The sequence below is a fragment of the Aquarana catesbeiana genome, linkage group LG01 (genome assembly GCF_042186555.1).
Source record: "Aquarana catesbeiana isolate 2022-GZ linkage group LG01, ASM4218655v1, whole genome shotgun sequence".
Classification (NCBI taxonomy): Eukaryota; Metazoa; Chordata; class Amphibia; order Anura; family Ranidae; genus Aquarana; species Aquarana catesbeiana.
In genome coordinates, this window is record NC_133324.1 from 41,079,151 (window position 1) to 41,098,386 (window position 19,236).

Here is a 19,236-nt window from a genome sequence, read left to right on the forward strand (position 1 = left end):
CAGGAAAGTCTGTGTGCATTTCCGCCGATCATATAATGCCAGTGCTCGGCTGGCGGACCTCCAAAAGGAGTTTAACCTGCCCAAGAACCGCCTAATCTGTGACATGCCCACCAGGTGGAACTCAACGTTGGCCATGCTGCAGCGGCTGCACACGCAGCAGAGGGCCATCAATGAGTACCTGTGTGACTATGGCACCAGGACAGGGTCAGGGGAGCTTGTTTTTTTTTCCCCACGCCAGTGGGCCATGATCGTAGATGCATGCACTGTCCTGTCACCATTTGAGGAGGCCACAAGGATGGTGAGCAGTGACAGTGCATGCATCAGTGACACTGTCCCCCTTGTCCACCTGTTGGAGCACACGCTACATGGAATAATGGACAGGGCATTTGAGGCAGAGCAGAGGCAGGAAGAGGAGGACATCCTTAGCTCTCAAGGCCCCCTTTATCCAGACAGTGTTCCTGCGTGCCCGCTGATCACACAGGAAGAGGACGAGGAGGAGGAGGATGAGGAGGAGGAGGAGGATTGTGTCAGTATGGAGGTGGAGCATGGCACTCAACATCAGCAGCAGTCTTTAAGGGATCAGTCCCAAGAAACACATGGACTTGTACGTGGCTGGGAGGAAGTGGCTGCGGACCATATCGTCCTTAGTGACCCAGAGGACTCTGGACCGAATGACGCAGAAAACCTACGCTGCATGGCCTCCCTGATCCTGCAAAGCCTGCGTAAGGATCCTCATATTCGTGGAGTGAAGGAGAAGGACCAATACTGGCTGGCAACCCTCCTTGATCCACGTTACAAGGGTAAGGTTGCGGACCTTATCTTGCCATCGCAAAGGGAGAAGAGGAGGAAACATCTTCGGGAAGCCTTGCAGAAAGGTCTGTGCAATGCATTCCCAGAGACTGGGAGGTTACAACGTGTTGCTGAGGCTTCGGTTAGTCAAAGAAGGAGCGGTGGAGAAGGTGGCCGTCTGACCGATGCATTCAGACAATTTCTTGGTCCGCAGCCCCAAGGTATGATCGGTTCCAGCAACCATTGCCAGCGTCTGTTTTACATGGTGCAGGAATACCTAGGGGCAAGATCTGAGTTGGACACCTTTCCTACTGAAAATCCTCTGGGTTACTGGGTCTTGAGGATGGATCACTAGCCAGAGCTTGCACAGTATGCAATTGAGCTACTGGCCTGTCCTGCATCCAGCGTTCTTTTGGAACCCACATTCAGTGCTGTTGGAGGCTTTGTAACTGATCACAGGGTGCGTCTGTCCACCGACTCGATCGATCGACTGACCTTCATAAAAATGAATCAGTCTTGGATCACCGCCAGTTACCAAGCACCTGATGCTGATTTAACCGAATAATTTTTTTTTGAAATCTCTGATCCCTTCAAAGACTGCCTATGCTGATGCTGAGTGACTATCTTGAGTAATTATCCTCTTCCTCCTCAATGATCATGCTGATAGCTTGTAAGAACATTTTTGGTTCTGGGCACCGCCCCCAGTGCCTAAGGCCCAATTTTTCCAACTAGAGTATCTGTGAGTGGTTGCAGTGTTGTGACACCAGCACCAGTGCTTAAGGCCCAATTTTTCAGCCCCTGTTTAACAGGGGCGTGTAATTACAATTTTTGATGCAATACTTTGCAGCAGGGCTCGTTTCTGCGTTCCAACTAGAGTATCTGTGAGGGGTTGCAGTGTTGTAGCACCAGCACCAGTGCCTTGGACAAAATTTTTCAGCCCCTGTTTAACAGGGGCATGTAATTACAATTCTTGATCTAATATTTAACAGCAGGGCCCTGGGAGGGCTTACAGTGTTGTGGCCACAACAAAACCTAAGGCCCAAATTTCTGCTGAGTATATAGGGCAGGCCCCTACTTTCAAACATCCAACTTACAAACTACTCCTACTTGCAAACGGAAGGAGACAACAGGAAGTGAGATGAAATCTACCCCTAGGAAGGGAAATTCTCTCCTGTAAGTGTTAATATGGGAAAAACATTTCTCCTTTCCATTGATGCTTTATCACCAATCCTTGTTTCACAAAAAAACCCAAATTTTCAAAAAACATTTGTCATTGGGACAAAAAGTGATGTGAAATCTTCTTAAGAGGGGCACAGACAGCAAAACAAATGTCACAGGGGTGATAACCCTTCCCTATGTTTTCCAAAAAGCTTAAAATAGATTTTTTGGCTGGAGCTAAACACGTTAAAAATGTACCAGTTCAAAATTACAGATTCTACTTAGCAACAAACCTACAGTCCCTGTCTTGTTTGCATCGCCTGTATACTGCTGTTCAGAGTACAGAGCCTGTATACTGCTGTTTCCTTTTTTAATTTGGGTGCGGGGTTCCCCTTTATATCCATACAAGACCCAAAGGGCCTAGTAATGACTGGGGGGTAACCATGCCGTTTGTCTCACTGATTTTCATCCATATTGCCAGGACCCGACATTAAATTAAACCCGCAAGCAGTTTTAAATGACTTTTTTTCCTTTAAAAATGACATTTTTTGCAGGGACTGTTCTAAGCACGGGAAACACGCGCCACTTTACAGGCATACTATAGACACCCCCCAGGTATAATATTTAAAGGAATATTTCACTTTTTTTTTTTTTTACTTTAAGCATCATTAAAATCACTGTTACCGAAAAAACGGCCATTTTTAAAAGTTTTTTTTGCATTGATACATTTCCCCTGGGGCAGGACCCAGGTCCCCAAACCCTTTTTAGAACAATACCATGCAAATTAGCCTTTAAAATGAGCACTTTTGATTTCGAACATTTGAGTCCCATAGACGTCAATGGGGTTCTAACGTTTGTGCGAATTTTCGGTCCGTTCGCAGGTTCTGGTGCAAACCGAACCAGGGGGGTTTTCGGCTCATCCCTAGTGTCGATATCTCAGAGGTATAGAATTACCTACACTCCCTAAATAGCTGTGTGGATGGCTTTGCATTATAAATTGGGTGTTAGCGCTGATTGGTAATTAGTAAGATGAAGGTAATAGATTAAGCATTGCCTGTCAGTCCCCTTTAGGTTCCCAAGATACCACATACCCCTAGTATCCATCAGAGCCTCATAGACATGCATGTTACGTTGTAGAGGGCTGGAAGCCCAACCTGTTTGTAGCAAGATTGTACCAAAGTTATTGGAAACTTCCATGAGGAGCACCGCTATGTGTGAACCGACCCATAGTGCAAATTATTCACGTGTTGTGGGTACATTAAGAATGGAGAAAAATCTTCTAAGGGTAGCGTCTTGTACTAAGCATGATGATTGTTGCTTCCATGTTATTTTGGCTGAGGTTGAGGATGCAAGGTAGAAGAATGTTAGAGTCAGCAGAGATCCAGTACAGTTCAACTGCTATAGGAAAACACCTTGTATGCTTAGAGCAGGAGACACGACAACTTAACTCATGCAATGGGCATTCAGTTTGTGGGAGACGTATGGTAACATTAATGTCGCCAAAATCTTACCATGTTACAAGAGAGATACATGTGGGTATTTATATCCTGGATGACTTTAATTATTGGGTCAGGGTACCTTACATGGGTGGAATTCGATCGCATCAGAATGCTCTGTGATGGAAGTCTCAACTTCAAAATTTGTGTAGGGTTCGGAAAGCGAGATGTCCCAGTTTCCGGCATATACAGGCAAGGGGGGGAAGAGGAAGGTGATAGGATGACTGGAGGAGTTAAACTGAGGGGGGAAAGGTAAATAAAAGGCAACAATAGCACTTACATGTATGTGCTAGTCCATGGCTGAATAGAGAAACGTGTCCTTATGCAGCAAAGCAGTCTTTCTTCGTGGAAGGTGATAAGGGAGATCCCAGCTGCGGTGGTAGAGGTTCTGGCGGGAGGAGCCGGCATTCGGTGAAGGCTGATCTGCTCTTTGTTTGCGGGATCAGTGGCGTTAAGCTTTCGGTGATGGGTTTAATGAAACCGGGAGCCACGGTTCTGGGGGGAAATAGAAAGTATACCAGTCCGGAAGTTCTACACGTGGGAGATCAAGTTGTTCGCAGTGCATCTGGAGGTCTTCTGGCGTGCGGAGTATAGCAGAGCGCCCTCTGGAGGATGCTGACAAGGCAAAAGGAAATTTCCAGCGATACTGTATGTTCCGTGTGCGCAGTATCTCCAGCAGGGGGTGTAGAGCTCTCCTGTTCTGCAGCGTGATCTGTGATAGATCCTGAAAGAGTTTTATCTCCGTGCCATTGTAGTGAATGTGTCCTCTTTCTCTGGCCTTGCGGAGAATTTCCTCTTTCAGTGGAAAATTGACTATGCAGCAAATCACATCTCTGGGAGGTTCATTCTCCCAGGGTTGAGGGTGAAGAGCACGATGAGCTCTTTCCACCTCAATAGGAGAGTCAGCAGGGCGATCAATCAGGTCATTAAAGATTGCACAGAGAGTTTGGTGGAGATTTCCCGGGTCGCCATTCTCAGGGATACCCCGCACTCTGATATTATGTCTTCTACCTCGGTTGTCGAGGTTCTCGACGTGCCTGTGGAGGTCAAGAAGATGGGGTAGCTGGGAATCATAATTGTGTTGTACCTGACGAATGGCTGCAGCATGGGTCTGTATTGTCTGTTCCACATCGCCAGTCCGGTGCACTGAAGCTTGTATGTCTGATCGAAGATCAGCAATGGCAGCTGTAAAAGTGTTTTTAATATCAGAGGCGATCTTCTCCAAGTCAAATAGGCTGGGGGGTTGTGTATGGTCTGCGGTAGGCATAACTCCCCCCGCCGTTGAGGGACTGGGATCAGTGTTAAGTGAGCTCGGTATCTGGGCCTGCAGGGCCGCGTATGCAGACGTGCGCTGGGTCCAAAAAAGCTCCGGTATATTTCTGCTGAGTTGTGTGCCGGATTCCATGGCAGCGCGGGAAGTGGAGGAGCTCCGGGTGGTCCTGTTCATGATGTTTGGGGAGAGAATCGGCAATATCAGCTTCCCACTAGGCTAGTATCGGTCCCCGGGTCGCAGGAGCTAGGAGGTTAAGCTGCCATCTTGGTCTCCATCCAGGCCATGCCCCCGTCGCGTTCTTTCTTTTTAAGGATGTTCCAAACAGTTGATTTGGCCACACCTAATGTTTTTGCTATCCCTCTGATGGGTTTGTTTTGTTTTTTCAGCCTAACGATGGCTTGCTTCACTGATAGTGACAACTCTTTGGATCTCATATTGAGAGTTGACAGCAACAGATTCTAAATGCAAATAGCACACTTGAAATGAACTCTGGACCTTTTATCTGCTCCTTGTAAATTGGATAATGAGGGAATAATACACACCTGGCCATGGAACAGCTGAGCAGCCAATTGTCCCATTACTTTTGGTCCCTTAAAAAGTGGGAGGCACATATACAAACTGTTGTAATTCCTACACCATTCACCTGATTTGGATGTAAATACCCTCAAATTAAAGCTGAAAGCCTGCAGTTAAAGCGCATCTTGTTTGTTTCATTTCAAATCCATTGTGGTGGTGTATAGAGCCAAAAAGATTAGAATTGTGTCGATGTCCCAATATTTATGGACCTGACTGTATAACCATGCCATGTTTGAACAATATATAATTTAGTGACAATGTTGTGTAAAAAAAATATATATATAATTTTTCCAAAACTTGTGGCAAAATATAAAATATTCCATGGACTCAACATTCCTATCAGCAAATAGCTTGAGGTGTCTACTTTCCAAAATGGGGTCATTTGGGGGGGTTTTGTGCTATTTGGGCTATTCATGGCCTTCGAAACTGTGATAGGTAGTAAGGAAGTGAAATCACCATTTTACACACTAATGTCCCGTACACACGGTCGGACTTTGTTTGGACATTCCGACAACAAAATCCTAGGAATTTTTCCGACGGATGTTGGCTCAAACTTGTCTTGCATACACACGGTCACACAAAGTTGTCAGAAAATCCGATCATTCTGAACGCGGTGACGTAAAACACGTACCTCGGGACTATAAACGGGGCAGTGGCCAATAGCTTTCATCTCTTTATTTATTCTGAGCATGCGTGGCACTTTGTCCGTCGGATTTGTGTACACACGATCGGAATTTCCGACAACGGATTTTGTTGTCGGAAAATTTTATAGCCTGCTCTCAAACTTTGTGTGTCGGAAAATCCGATGGAAAATGTGTGATGGAGCCTACACATGGTCGGAATTTCCGACAACAAGGTCCTATCACACATTTTCCGTCGGAAAATCCGACCGTGTGTACGGGGCATTAGAATGCCTGAAGGTTGTGATTGGTTTTTGGGGTCCTGTACACGGCTATGCTCCAAAAAAGCCTCACACATGTGGTATCCCCGTACTCAGGAGAAGCAGCAAAATGTATTTTGGGGTGCCATTCCACATATGCCCATGGCATGTTTGAGCAATATATCATTTAGTGACAACTTTGTGCTATCTTGGCATTTTATGGCCTTCAAAACTGTGATAGGTAGTGAGGAGTGAAATAAAACATTTACACCCTTATGCCCCATACACATGATCAGAAATTCTGCCAGCAAAAGTCGGATGTGAGCTTTTGTTCAGAAATTCCGACTGTGTGTATGCTCTATCGGACCTTTGCTGGCAGAACTCCATCCAGTAAAAGATTGAGAGCAGGTTCTCTATTTTTCGGTCAGAAAAACTTCCTATCTGAAAATGCGTTTGTATGCAATTCGGACGCACAAAAAATCATGCATGTTTGGAAACAATTTGATGCATGCTCAGAAGCATTGAACTTCATTTTCTCAGCTCGTCATAGTGTTGTTCGTCACCGCGTTCTTGATGGTCGAAAGTTCAGAGAGCTTTTGTGTGACCGTGTGTGTGCAAGGCAAGCTTCAGCGGAATTCCTCTATTCAAGTTTTTTTTCTGGCGGAATTTCTGACTGTGTGTATGGGGCATAAGAGATAAAATGTAATTTTTTTGTTGTTGTCATTTTTCAATCACTTGTGGCAAAAAATAGAATATTCAATGGGCTCAACATGCCTCTCAGCAATTTCCCTGGGGTGTCTACTTTCCAAAATGGTGTCATTTGGGGGGTTTGTACTGCCCTGCCATTTTAGCACCTCAAGAAATGAGATAGGCAGTCATAAACTTAAAGCTGCGTAAATTCCAGAAAATGTACCCTAGTTTGTAGACGCTATAACATAAACCAATAAATATATGCTTATTGACATTTTTTTACTAAAGACATGTGGCTGAATAAATTTTGGCATAAAAAAATGACTAAAATTGAGTTTATTAAATTTTTTTTTTATAACAAAAAGTAGAAAATATCTTTTTTTAAAAACATTTTTCGGTCTTTTTCCATTTTCCATTTTTTCGCAAAAAATATAAATCGCAGAGGCAATCAAATACCATCAAAATAATGCTCTATTTGTGGGAAAAAAAGGACACAAATTTTGTTTGGGTACAGCATTGCATGACCGCGCAATTACCAGTTAAATCGACGCAGTGCCAAACTGTAAAAGGTGCTCTGGTCAGGAAGGGGGTAAATTGTTCTGGGGCTGAAGTGGTTAAAATCTGCATTTTTGGTTATAAAATTACCTAGAACAGAAGTCAGAGTATTCTGACAGTGAAGAGTCCCGCTTCCAGAATACAATGACTCAAAAGGGAGGATCCCTCCATCTACCTGGATGAATGAAAAAAAAAATCATCCAAGGACAGCTGTAGTGATCACTGTTACAGCTAGGAATGAACAGATACCACTTTTTTTTACAATGAGTGCGAGTACCGATACTTTTTTTTTTTAGTACTTGCAGATACCAATTACCAATACCTACCGCAACAGTTTTTTTTTTCACTTCAGCTATCAGCAATGGTACACAGCATTGAAAAGTTTTTTTCAAATTAAATAAATTTTTTTTTTTTTCCTTTTTGTGGTTTTTCAATGTGAAATGTGTAAATATATGTTAATATATATATATAATATATATATATATATATATATATATATATATGTAAAATTATTCATTAAAGCAGAGTTTTGCTGGAAAAAAAATATTAAAAGCCAGCAGCTACAAATATTGCAGCTGCTGACTTTTAATATTTGGACACTTACCTGTCCAGGGAGCCCGCAGTGTCGGCAGCCGAAGCCGATCCGTCCTTCGGCTCTCAGCTGCTGCCGCCACCATCCTTGGTAAGGGAATAAGGAAGTGAAGCCGTGTGGCTTCACTTCCTGATTCCCTACTGTGCATGCGCGAGCCGCGCTGCGCGTCCTCACAGGTCTCTGCTGTATTCTGTGTCTCACAGAATACAGCTGTGCCTCACAGAAGACAGCAGGGGCGGACGGGGTAGGCGGCGGAAGTTGCGTAGGTCACCGCAATCACCGCGGTGATCTATGCCAGGAAGTGGGAGCCAATACCTGTATTAGACAGGTATCTGCTCCCTCCTCCCCTCTGAAAGGTGCCAAATGTGACACCAGAGGGGGGGGTCCAAAAAGTGGAAGTTCCATTTTTGGGTGGAACTCCATTTTAACAAAGCAAACAAAAAAAAGTTTCAAGTGTTTATCGTTTAAAAAAAATAGACGTAAACAAAAAAAAAAAGCAGGAAAATAATAATTAAATGGAGGAGAATAGGGAGTTAATTAAGGCTGATTAGAGTAAATTTAGGGTTAATAAGGGGTTAAACAGAGGAACTTTTGTTCATCCCTTTTATCTGCAGATGAAGAAACAGAAAGATACAAAAAGAAACAAATTTTCTTTTTATTTTAGTGTTTCAGCTGCTGAGCCATGTTGTTAATAAATATTGCCGGCTGCTTTTTTTTTTTTTACACCTCCAGTTACTGGACTTCTTTAGCACTTCAGCTGTCAACAGGGGAGACCCACTGACAGCTCAAAGAACCGAGCCTGAAAGTATTGGTTTCAGGTATCAGTGTATTTGCCGTACCGATACTTGTGCAAATACTCGGTATCAGCACCGATAATGATACTAGTATCGGTGCAACCCTAGTTACAACAAATAAAACATGACAGATCGCTCCATCCACACAAACAGAGCAGATGGAGGAATCCCCACACTTTTCAGCGTTAAAGAAAAGATTTTTCCAGCAACTTCTCCAACACACTGACACTGTTATAGTTTGTCACTGTCACCGACCCCATATCACTGTAGTCCATCCCCTGACACTTTCAGCTTGGCTTGCATGTAAATGAAGAGACATTTTATATCCAATATATACATTCCTATAATATTTCCACCACATGTATTTCTTACAATCATTTTGTAAAATCCGATTTGTTGTTCTTTGTCGCCCTGATCAATTTTTTCTCTCCATAGCAAGCAAGTTACATACCTGTATATCTTTTGTTCGGGTAAATTGGGATTATCTTCTTTTGACCTCTCAGTGAGCACTCCTCCAATGATCAAATCTCCATCCTGAAAATATTGGAATTCATCAAATACATCAGTAAAATGAAGGGTACAGGCTGGACTCTGCATTCCTGATCTCCAGAGTGTCATACATTGCAGGATCACACAGAACTGGAAGATGTAGGTATATGATATGACCATAGCTCCGATCACTGGGTTCTTCTTTAATTAAATCCCATAATTCTCCATTGTGACACAGACTTCTGCAGCATGGGTATCACAATGACAATACAATGAGCTGGCTTCTCTTTCTCTTTTTATACAGTTCAGTACCATACATCTCTCTTTGTTCGCATTATACTGACTTCATCTTCTATCTACTTTTAATTGTTTGTGCAGGTAGTTTATTTTTGAGTGGTTTAGTCCTCTATTATTCATATTATTTTAACGACTCTAAACCAAGACATATCATTTCTTTAAAATAAGCTCCTATTCAGCAAGGATCAATGCTAAATATCATACAACTGAAATACACAGGTAGTACCAAATATATTTTTTATAATGATTTCTGCTCACATTAACAATGCACATAACTGTTCTATATTGTTCTGACCCTGTAAAGTAAGCAAGGCCTGTAAAAGAAGACTGTCTTTACTTACCTTTTTTTTGGCCCTTACCTGCAAACATGTTTAAGTGTTTGAATACCTGCTTCTCTATGTCTTCTATATTTACGCTCATGAAATGACTTAGCATTTTCTTTTCCTACAATAATTGTTCTAGTTGAGCTTCCTCTGGAATGGTGGCAGTAGATCTACCAGAGTTTTCCCCTTGTTTCAAGAAGTGGTGAAATATCCCCCTTGAAACGTCCCACTATATTTCCTGCTGTTGCCAGCATTCCAACACTTCTCCTCCTAACCTTCATCACCCAACACTTATCCTCCTAACCTTCAACACTCCAACACTTCTCCTCCTAACCTTCAGCACCCAAACACTCTTCCTCTTCATATTACACCTTTACCTCCTGCTACCTTAGGGCATTCCACATGCCATGGACATGGAATGGCCTTTTGTGCAAAATAATGGCACTGGCTTGAACTTTTTGGTCAAAATAATGAGGGTTGGGTACCTGCTATTGTGTAGTACAAGACACAGAAAAAGGGAGGAGGAGGAGAACGTGTGCACTAGCAATCCAAAAAATTACTGACATGTACCCTTGTGCAAGAAGAAAACAAAGAATTATGGGGCATACAGACCGTCAGACTTTTCGGCTACAAAAGTCAGACGGACGCCGCCGGACCAAATCCGGCGGACAATCCGACCATGTGTGGTCTGCATCGGACTGCATCGGACTGCCGATGGACCGTTTCGGTCAGAAATCCAACGTACTTTAGATTTGAAGCCTGCTTCAAATCTTTACGTCGTAACTTCGCCGGACTGAGTTCTTGACGGAAAGCCCATTTGTCTGTATGCTGGTCCGACGGACCAGATACGACGCAAGGGCAGGGTATTGCATCTCACGCTCGCTGCAATAGGAAAAACAAATTTTCCTATTGCAGCGAGCGCGGGGCATACCAGGCCCTTAGATCTGGTATGGATTTTAAAGGGAACCCCTACGCTGAAAAAATAGCGTGGGGTCCCCCCTAATGACCATACCAGACCCCGATCCGAGCATGCAGCCTGGCTGGTCAGGAAAGGGGATGGGGATGAGCGAGCTCCCCCTCCTGAACCGTAGAGGCTGCATGCCCTCAACATGGGGGGGCAGGTGCTTTGGGGAGGGGGGCGCCCTGCAGGGCCCCCCACCCCAAAGCACCTTGTCCCCATGTTAATGAGGACAAGGGCCTCTTCCCGACAACCCTGGCCGTTGGTTGTCGGGGTCTGCAGGCTGGGAGCTTATCGGAATCCAGGAGCCCTCTTTAATAAGAGGGCCCCCAGATCCCGCCCCCCACCCAATGTGAATGAGTATGGGGTACATGGTACCCCTACCCATTTACCTAGGGAAAAAGTGTCAATAATAAAACACACTGCACAGGTTTTTAAAATAATTTATTAGACAGCTCTGGGGGGGTCTTCCTCCGGCTTCTGGGGTCTTCTTCCGACTTCGGGGGTCCCTCCGGTTCCTCTTCTTCCTGTGTCCGGTTGATTCTTCTCCGCTCTCTCTGGCCTCTTCCCCTGGTGTTCCAGTTCTTCTGCCGGCTCCTCCGCTGTCTTCATGCCGCTCTTTTGCCAGTGGAGGCCCGGACTTCTGGGCTTCTTGTCTTCTTCCCTCTTCTCTTCTCCAGATGTTGACACAATGGTCTCTCCGGCTGGACTACTCTCTGAGCGCTCCACTGTGACTTATATAGGCGGAGACCACGCCCCCTTATGCCATCACAGTCCCTGGGCATGCTGGGACTGTGACGGCATAAGGGGGCGTGGTTGTTGACCATGCCGTCTAAAATGTCACAGTCCCAGCATGCCCAGGGACTGTGACGGCATAAGAGGGCGGGGTCTCCGCCTATATAAGTCACAGCGGAGCGCTCAGAGAGCAGTCCAGCCGGAGAAAGCGTCGTGTCAACATCGGAAGAGGAGAAGAAGAGAAGAAGAGAAGGAAGAAGGCGGAAGACAGAAGGAAGAAGTCCGGGCCCCTGCTAACAAAAGAGCTGCAAAAGAGCAGAAGATAGCGGAGGAGCCCGGCAGAAGACCCGGAGAGCACGGAGAAGAACCGGAGAGACACCTGAAGCCGGAAGAAGACCCCGGAGCTGTCTAATAAATTACTTTAAAAACCTGTGCAGTGTGTTTTTTTATTGACACTTTTTCCCTAGGTGAATGGGTAGGGGTACCATGTACTCCATACTCATTCACATAGGGTGGGGGACTGGGATCTGGGGGCCCCCTTATTAAAGGGGGCTCCTGGATTCCGATAAGCCCCCCGCCCGCAGACCCCGACAACCAACGGCCAGGGTTGTTGGGAAGAGACCCTTGTCCTCATCAACATAGGAACAAGGTGCTTTGGGGTGGGGGGGCCGCAGGGCGCCCCCTCCCCCAAAGCCCCCCCCCATGCTGAGGGCATATGGCCTGGTACGGTTCAGGAGGGGGGCGCTCGCTCGTCCCCACCCCCTTTCCTGACCGGCCAGGCTGCATGCTCCGATCGGGTTCTGGTAAGGACTTTGGGGGGACCCCACGCCGTTTTTTTGGTGTAGGGGGTTCCCCTTAAAATCCAAGGTGTCAATCTCGCCGATAAAAGTGGTGAGATTGACTTCCTTTTCTAGTCCCGTCGTACCTGGGTCATGTTCAAAATGAACGGACTTGGCCATGTGTGGGCAAGTTCATTCATTCTGAAAGTCCGCCGTAACTCCGGCGAAAGTCCGTCGGAAAGACCGGCGGACCTAGTCTGCCGGAAAGTCCGGTCGTGTGTAGGCAAGTCCGTCCATTCAGAAAGTCCGGCGGTAGTCCGCAGGAAGTCTGGCGGCAAGTACGCAAGTACTAGCTTCCCAGAAAGTCCGACTGTGTGTACGAGGCATTAGAAGCCCCAAGTACTGGTTTTAATGTGTCCTAAAAAAAGAATTCCAAATATAGTAGCTTGGAGCAATGTACCAATGCACATACAATACACATGGGATCCCTCTACAAACTGAAGCACAGGACCCAAATGATAGTAGAGATCACTACAGTAGCAGTATCTATTACTGTGATCTCCACTCGTATCTAGGTCTTGTGCTGAATGGCTTCCCAGCTGCATGCTGAACACAGGCGGTCAGCCACACAGCAAGGATCTGATTCAGAAAATGCTTTGCATTGCATTTGCACTCGCAAAGCATTCTCTAATTGGATGAGGTGAGAAGGTGGGGCAGTGATATCTCAAACTCCTGTGTTTACAATGCAGCAGGGAATCCATTTGGTACAAGACCCAGAATCTAGTGGAGATCACTGTAGTAGGGTTGTCTACTAAAGTGATTTCCAGATTCTAGAGGGATGCATAGTTAGATTGGTCCAAGCTATGTAACAAAATGCCCTACCTTGAAGTCTTCTTTAAGGAAAAAGAAGATGAGTGCATTAGTACATAAGGCAGGTGCAATGTGGCCTCCTGGCTGTAGATGGCATTGTGTCATAGCCACTGTACAGGAGGGATTAATGGAGAACTTTGTCCCTCTGGAGCTCAGGGGAGAAGCTGTCAGATTGGACACTAGAAGCCTGGTGACCTCCGCGGCCATCTTTAGTGAAACAAAATGACACACATTTTGTGAAGTAGGCATTGCAGGGATAGAGCTCCTTCTGGTTAGGGACAGTGTGGTAGAGATTAGTGCTGGTTGAACAGTTCAGCCTGGTTGTTAATGAGCTGGTTGTTAATGAGCAGGGACGGGAAGCCATCAGCTGTCAACGAGCTGAATAATAAAAAATAATTTGCAAGGAAAAAAAATTGCTCTACCCTCAGAATGGGAATGTCCGGATAGAGCAATCGTAAAGGATATGCCGCTCACCAAGCCTTAGAACTACAAATGAGTGCCTCCACCCTCGATTGATATCAGGTGCAGACTGTGCACAAGTCTATAGAAGCAAGACAATCCCGGATTGCCGCACTCTGAATACAAACATCTTTATTTCATAGTTGATTAAAATCCAACAATAGCCATCTCACAGGAACAGAGAATAGCAATAGCTAACGCGTTTCACATACAGAGATGCTTACTCATAGCTAAGGTGTACATGAATAAGAATGCAGATAAGTAGAGAAACAGAATAAAAAGCTACCAATCAGCAACTGGCAGTAAAACAATTAAACTATTAAACAATTAAACAATTAAACAATTAAAAGGACACACTTTGAACATCAAATGGGCCGGACATCCCAACAATGGAAAACACATGTAAAAAGTAAACATCAAGAGGAAACATCCCAAAGGGGATTTGTATTATCTCCACAAATTGAAAAACAACCTGTAAACCATGACATTATCTCCTCTTGATGTTCATACCATAATGGGATGACTGATATGGCAGCAGTGCAAAACGTAAGGAGAAACAAAAACAAAAACTTGTTCGTTCAAGTTAATGAAGATTATTATTGATTTCAAACAAAAGGACCTGGACCATCCACAAAGTGAGATGACTAGTATCCAAAGGAGCTTGCTGAACAACAATACATGCCTAATTATGTTGACTTGGATAGCCAGCTTAACAGAAGACTTGACAAGCTGGAAAAGAGTGTCATTGCCACTAAAAAAGATAAACGAACCAGAGACCAGCTGGATTATGACACAGATAAAGTTTACACTTGGAAGAAGTAACGACGCGGCAACCTCACGGAAAATCTCAGTCGGGTGGTCGACAACCATCTGAAACCATTTGTTGAATGTCAAGCATCGTATATACGCGACACCATACATTTTTTACAAGCACTACGAGATATATACATCCCTGAGGGTACTCTCCTAGTCAGTATTGACGTTGAGTCCTTATATTGCAGTATACCACACAATTTAGGCCTTGCAATGGTGCGCCGCGTACTTTCTCAATTCCGTGAATCCAAACCAGAATACGATGAGTTTATTTTAAACTCCCTTGAATTCATACTATCTCACAACGTGTTTTGCTTTGATGGTTCCCACTACCTCCAGGTACAGGGTGTTGCGATGGGGACCTGTTGTGCCCCATCGTATGCCAATCTGTACCTGGGGGAGTGGGAACACTCTCTGATCACAACGATTCACTGTCTATCTACATGTGCCACGTTTTAACGTGGCGCAGGTATATAGACAATGTTTTTCTTATGGGAAGGCCCAGACAAACTTTTGCACAAATTCTTGGCTGCAATTAACTGTAATGAATTCAATCTAGCTTTTACTATGGTATACAGTGAGACCGAGATCACCTTTCTGGACGTGTCGGTCAAAAAACAGTCGGACGGCAGTCTCTCTAGTCAGCTGTACCATAAGCCCACAGCGGGAAATTCTCTTTTACACGCAACTAGTTTTCATCCCAAACCCCTGCTGTCTTCCATACCTTACACACAGTATCTTAGGACACACAGAAACTGTTCAGACGATTCTACATTTAAGGAAGAGGCTGATAAATTAAGGATTAGACTACTCGAAAGAGGTTACTCTCGATCCTCTCTCAAAAAGGCCTACAAAAGAACATTAGCCTTGTCACGACATGATTTATTGGAGACATCGACACGATCTTCTACTGCCAATACTACCAGAATTATTACCACATACACCACACAACACTGAGGATTGAAACAAATCCTGAATAGGTATTGGCACTTATTAAAAATGGACCCGCTTCTATCCGCTTTTGTCCCAGACACACCGGCTGTGACTTACAGAAGGGCCTCATCTGTTGGTGACTGAATAGTGAAAAGTGAGTATAGGTCACGCAGGGGGGATACTTGTAAAACCCTGGGTACCTTTTCGTGTGGTGGATGTCCCTACTGTCAGTATATGGACCGGCGTAGGGACATCCACCTACCCAATGGACAGTTATTTCACCCAAGACATTTTATCAATTGCAAGACCCCAGGTGTAGTTTATTTACTCACATGTGAATGTGGAGGATATTATATTGGAAAGACCATTAATCCCTTATGGAAGAGAATATATCAACATGTCTCAACCATCTTAAAACGTGATCCTGATGTAACTATCGGCCGACATATGGCCCTGGCACACCCCATCTCGATCCCCAAAATTCATTTTTTGGGACTTGATCGCATCCACTTTAGCTCACGAGGTGGTGACTTCAATAAAAGCCTCCTTCAATGTGAACTTAGGTGGATTCACAGTTTACGAGCCACTGTGCCACCAGGACTGAATGAGGCTTTTAACTTTAGACCCTTCCTCCCAGGCTTCCCATCAGGGGTATGTGAACTTAATATGTAGGATATCAGCTCAATCTAGACCCCTTCCAATCATTCCAACCATATACAACAATATATCCCGGTATATAGTGCTGGCTTGATCCCTCTCATTGCTGTTTTATATTTTGTGTTTAATCACTGTTATTCTTCTTTTCCTTGTTTATGTTTTTGTTCTTCTTGTGTTTTTTTTGGTTTTTTTTGTTTTTTACTCACATTTGTACTATTATTGTCTATTTAATTATTCATTATTATTTTTTATGTCACACTGCGATTATTTTCTCTGTGAAACATGCTGGTTGCCTTTTTTCATCTATCCACAAGGTGGCAGGATCGGGCCTCTGTGGTTCCCGTGGTGCTGCTTGTGCGCTGACACCCGGCGGGTGGGCTCCCCCTGTTGCAGCCGAGGACGGTGATGGCTTCTTCCTCCCGTCTTGCACTGGCTGTGCGGGGTGGAGCGTCTATATGCCCTCACCATCATCTCCATGATGATCGGTGAGGCTTCCTCGCTGGTGGCACGCTGACACGTGACACCATCGCGCCAGTTGTGGGCGTGGCTGCGCTGCACGCCATTGTGCCTGAGGTACACCCCTTGAGGCACGTCCCCGCCCGCCGTGCATGTCAGCGCGGCGGCTGGGGCGGTCTCTCGGTCTGCCTCCAATTAGCCACTCTTCACACACCCCTGATTCAATCTCTTTCAGCTGTGTCAAAACACAGCTGTATTGATTTGAGTAATCTTGCCAAAATGATCTATTGTTCCTTATATAGGCCACTCTTTTGCTCACATCCGGATGTCTTATGCCAATACAGTGGCAGACACCGGATTGTCAGCAGCAGATGCCCCTGATCTACCTCTCAAACCAAGGTATGAACCATGTCTTTTATGGATTTGGCACCTTACAGGGACAGTCCTTACACACTTATAGATTTTTCTAAACAAACACACTTTTTTAGCCTCTCCCTTTGTGCAATCTTTCCCCCTAATGCTGACATTGTTTGCTACAGGGTGGATTGGGCGTCCCTTGTGAAGGTGCCCTTGCGATTCTGCGTGCTGTCACGGGCGCTCCCTCTGTCACCTTGGGACCCTCACAACCAGCATATTGATTTCTTCATCTGTTTGTTTTTATTCATGACATGAGCTTCATTATGTAAGTACCATGATCTTTTGTTATATAATAATGGTCACAAAATAGACCATGTATATGGTCTCTTTTTTTTGCTATGTTACTTATTGATGTTCATATTTATGTTCTAGAGACTAGAAATAATTTTCTTTCACCCATCTGTATGTAAAACAATTTCCCTGAAGAAGGATTATACAAGTTTGACTATGGTCTTCTCCGAAACATGTTGGGAAATATGCATTAGCCACCTACCCCCACCACACTCACCCTGTGCGAGTTAATGGTTTGGGGTCGCTGGCATTGGGTGACATTACCTATTTATGCTCTATTTATGCTCTATATGTCTTACACACAATTCCCTGCAAAGTTATTGATTACCTGTTGTATATGTTTGTCTTGTCTTTTCAGACATTTTTATCTATTTTTTGTACATTAAATAAAGCTGGCACAGCTGGTGCCTTTTATGGTTACACATTCTCTTTACTCTTTTTCTGCCTTTATAATCCAAAGGGGCGTCCCCTATATGCACTTTGTTGCACGCCAACATGGTTTCCCATAATTTGATCCTTTACACTTGGAAGAAAACTTCCTTCCATCCAAATTGCCCTAGGAAGACCCTCTCTAAAAATCGAGTTAGATTTTCAGATACTGAGGGCGAACGTACCTGTGATACCCTGGCAGCTATGGGATCTGATTCTTCCAATGATAATAATTATACTTCCCAACGTACACCGAATGAGAATATCGCTTCTTTAAACCAAGGTGGTTTCAGACACAGCAGGAAGGGAAAGAAAAAGAAGAAAAGAAAACACGGAGAGCCGGTAAAAGACATAAAAGAAACCAATGGAGGTTTGCTACCAACTCCGGGGCCGGAAACAGTAGAAGATCAGAACGTTATTAATCTATCATCATGTCCACTCTCTAACGCTGATATATCACTTCTATCTAAAGGCTTAAATTTTTGTCCCTCAAACCAATTCGATTTATTTGGAACCATCCTTGATGTCAATAGGCTGGCTCGTACACTGCAAAAGCATTTCTTCTCTGAGAGGGAAGATGCTCAGCCTGCCCTTGCTTCGAATGGAACATCAGGTGGTGAGTTATTCTCTTGTTCTAAGTTATTTACTGAACTGTGTGCCCTCATAGCCTTGTCAGATTTGGAAAACAAATCAACGCATGATACACCTACTAATGATACTAATTGCAATCCAGTGTCCCTTAATGTGAAATCAGATTTTTACCCTATTAATTCTAGAGGGAAGGACATGGACTTATACCAAAAGTTAGTAGAAAGGGATTTGACTTATCTAGCAAAAAATATCTCTAACAATACTTCTGAGAACCTTTCAAGCGGTGAAAAATTATCCCTTAATGACTTACGTAAAGATTCCTCTATAGTAATTAGAAATGCTGATAAAGGTGAAGTGGTGGTAGTTCTGGATGCTTCCACATATAGGGAGGAGGCTTTACGTCAACTATCAGACCACCTACCACAAACTTAAGGGTGATTCCACAGATTCTTTCAAAAAAGAATTATCGTCCCTCTTGGACAGAGCGGTCTCGATTGGCATTTTTACCCCCAAAGAGAAAGAAATACTTTTTCCCACCTTTCCAATAATGCTAATTTTTCACCATCTTCCTAAACTTCCTTAGGTGACTTATGCCCTTGACTGGCAGACCGATTGTAGCAGGCTTAACTCGCTTAATGAACGCTTAGGTAAATGGGTTGATCAACAACTGCAACCTTTGGTTAATAGCTTGCCAGGCTTCCTACGAGACACTAAACAACTACTGTCCACATTGGATGGGATGGAATGGGAAGAGAATTTTTGTTGGATATCATGCGATGTCTCTAGCTTGTACTCCTCTATTCCACATAACCTGGGATTGCAAGCGGATGCTTTTTTCTTGGATAGGTCGGGTCAATTTTCTTTGGTGGAACAGGAATTCATTATTATGTGTCTGGAATATCTATTAACTCATAATTTCTTTATGTTTGACGGGGA

At 44.3% G+C, this 19,236-nt stretch overlaps 1 protein-coding gene across 1 annotated transcript in view; it reads right to left on the bottom strand.

Annotated features, from left to right (window-relative positions):
* The window catches only part of LOC141140901 (vomeronasal type-2 receptor 26-like), a 173,774-nt gene extending 164,302 nt beyond the window's left edge, over nucleotides 1-9,472 (bottom strand). The window contains exon 1 of the mRNA XM_073628474.1: nucleotides 9,255-9,472. Coding sequence (XP_073484575.1) covers nucleotides 9,255-9,472 — 218 coding nt within the window. The remainder of the gene's footprint in view (nucleotides 1-9,254) is intronic.
* Between the last annotated feature and the right edge of the window lie 9,764 nt (nucleotides 9,473-19,236).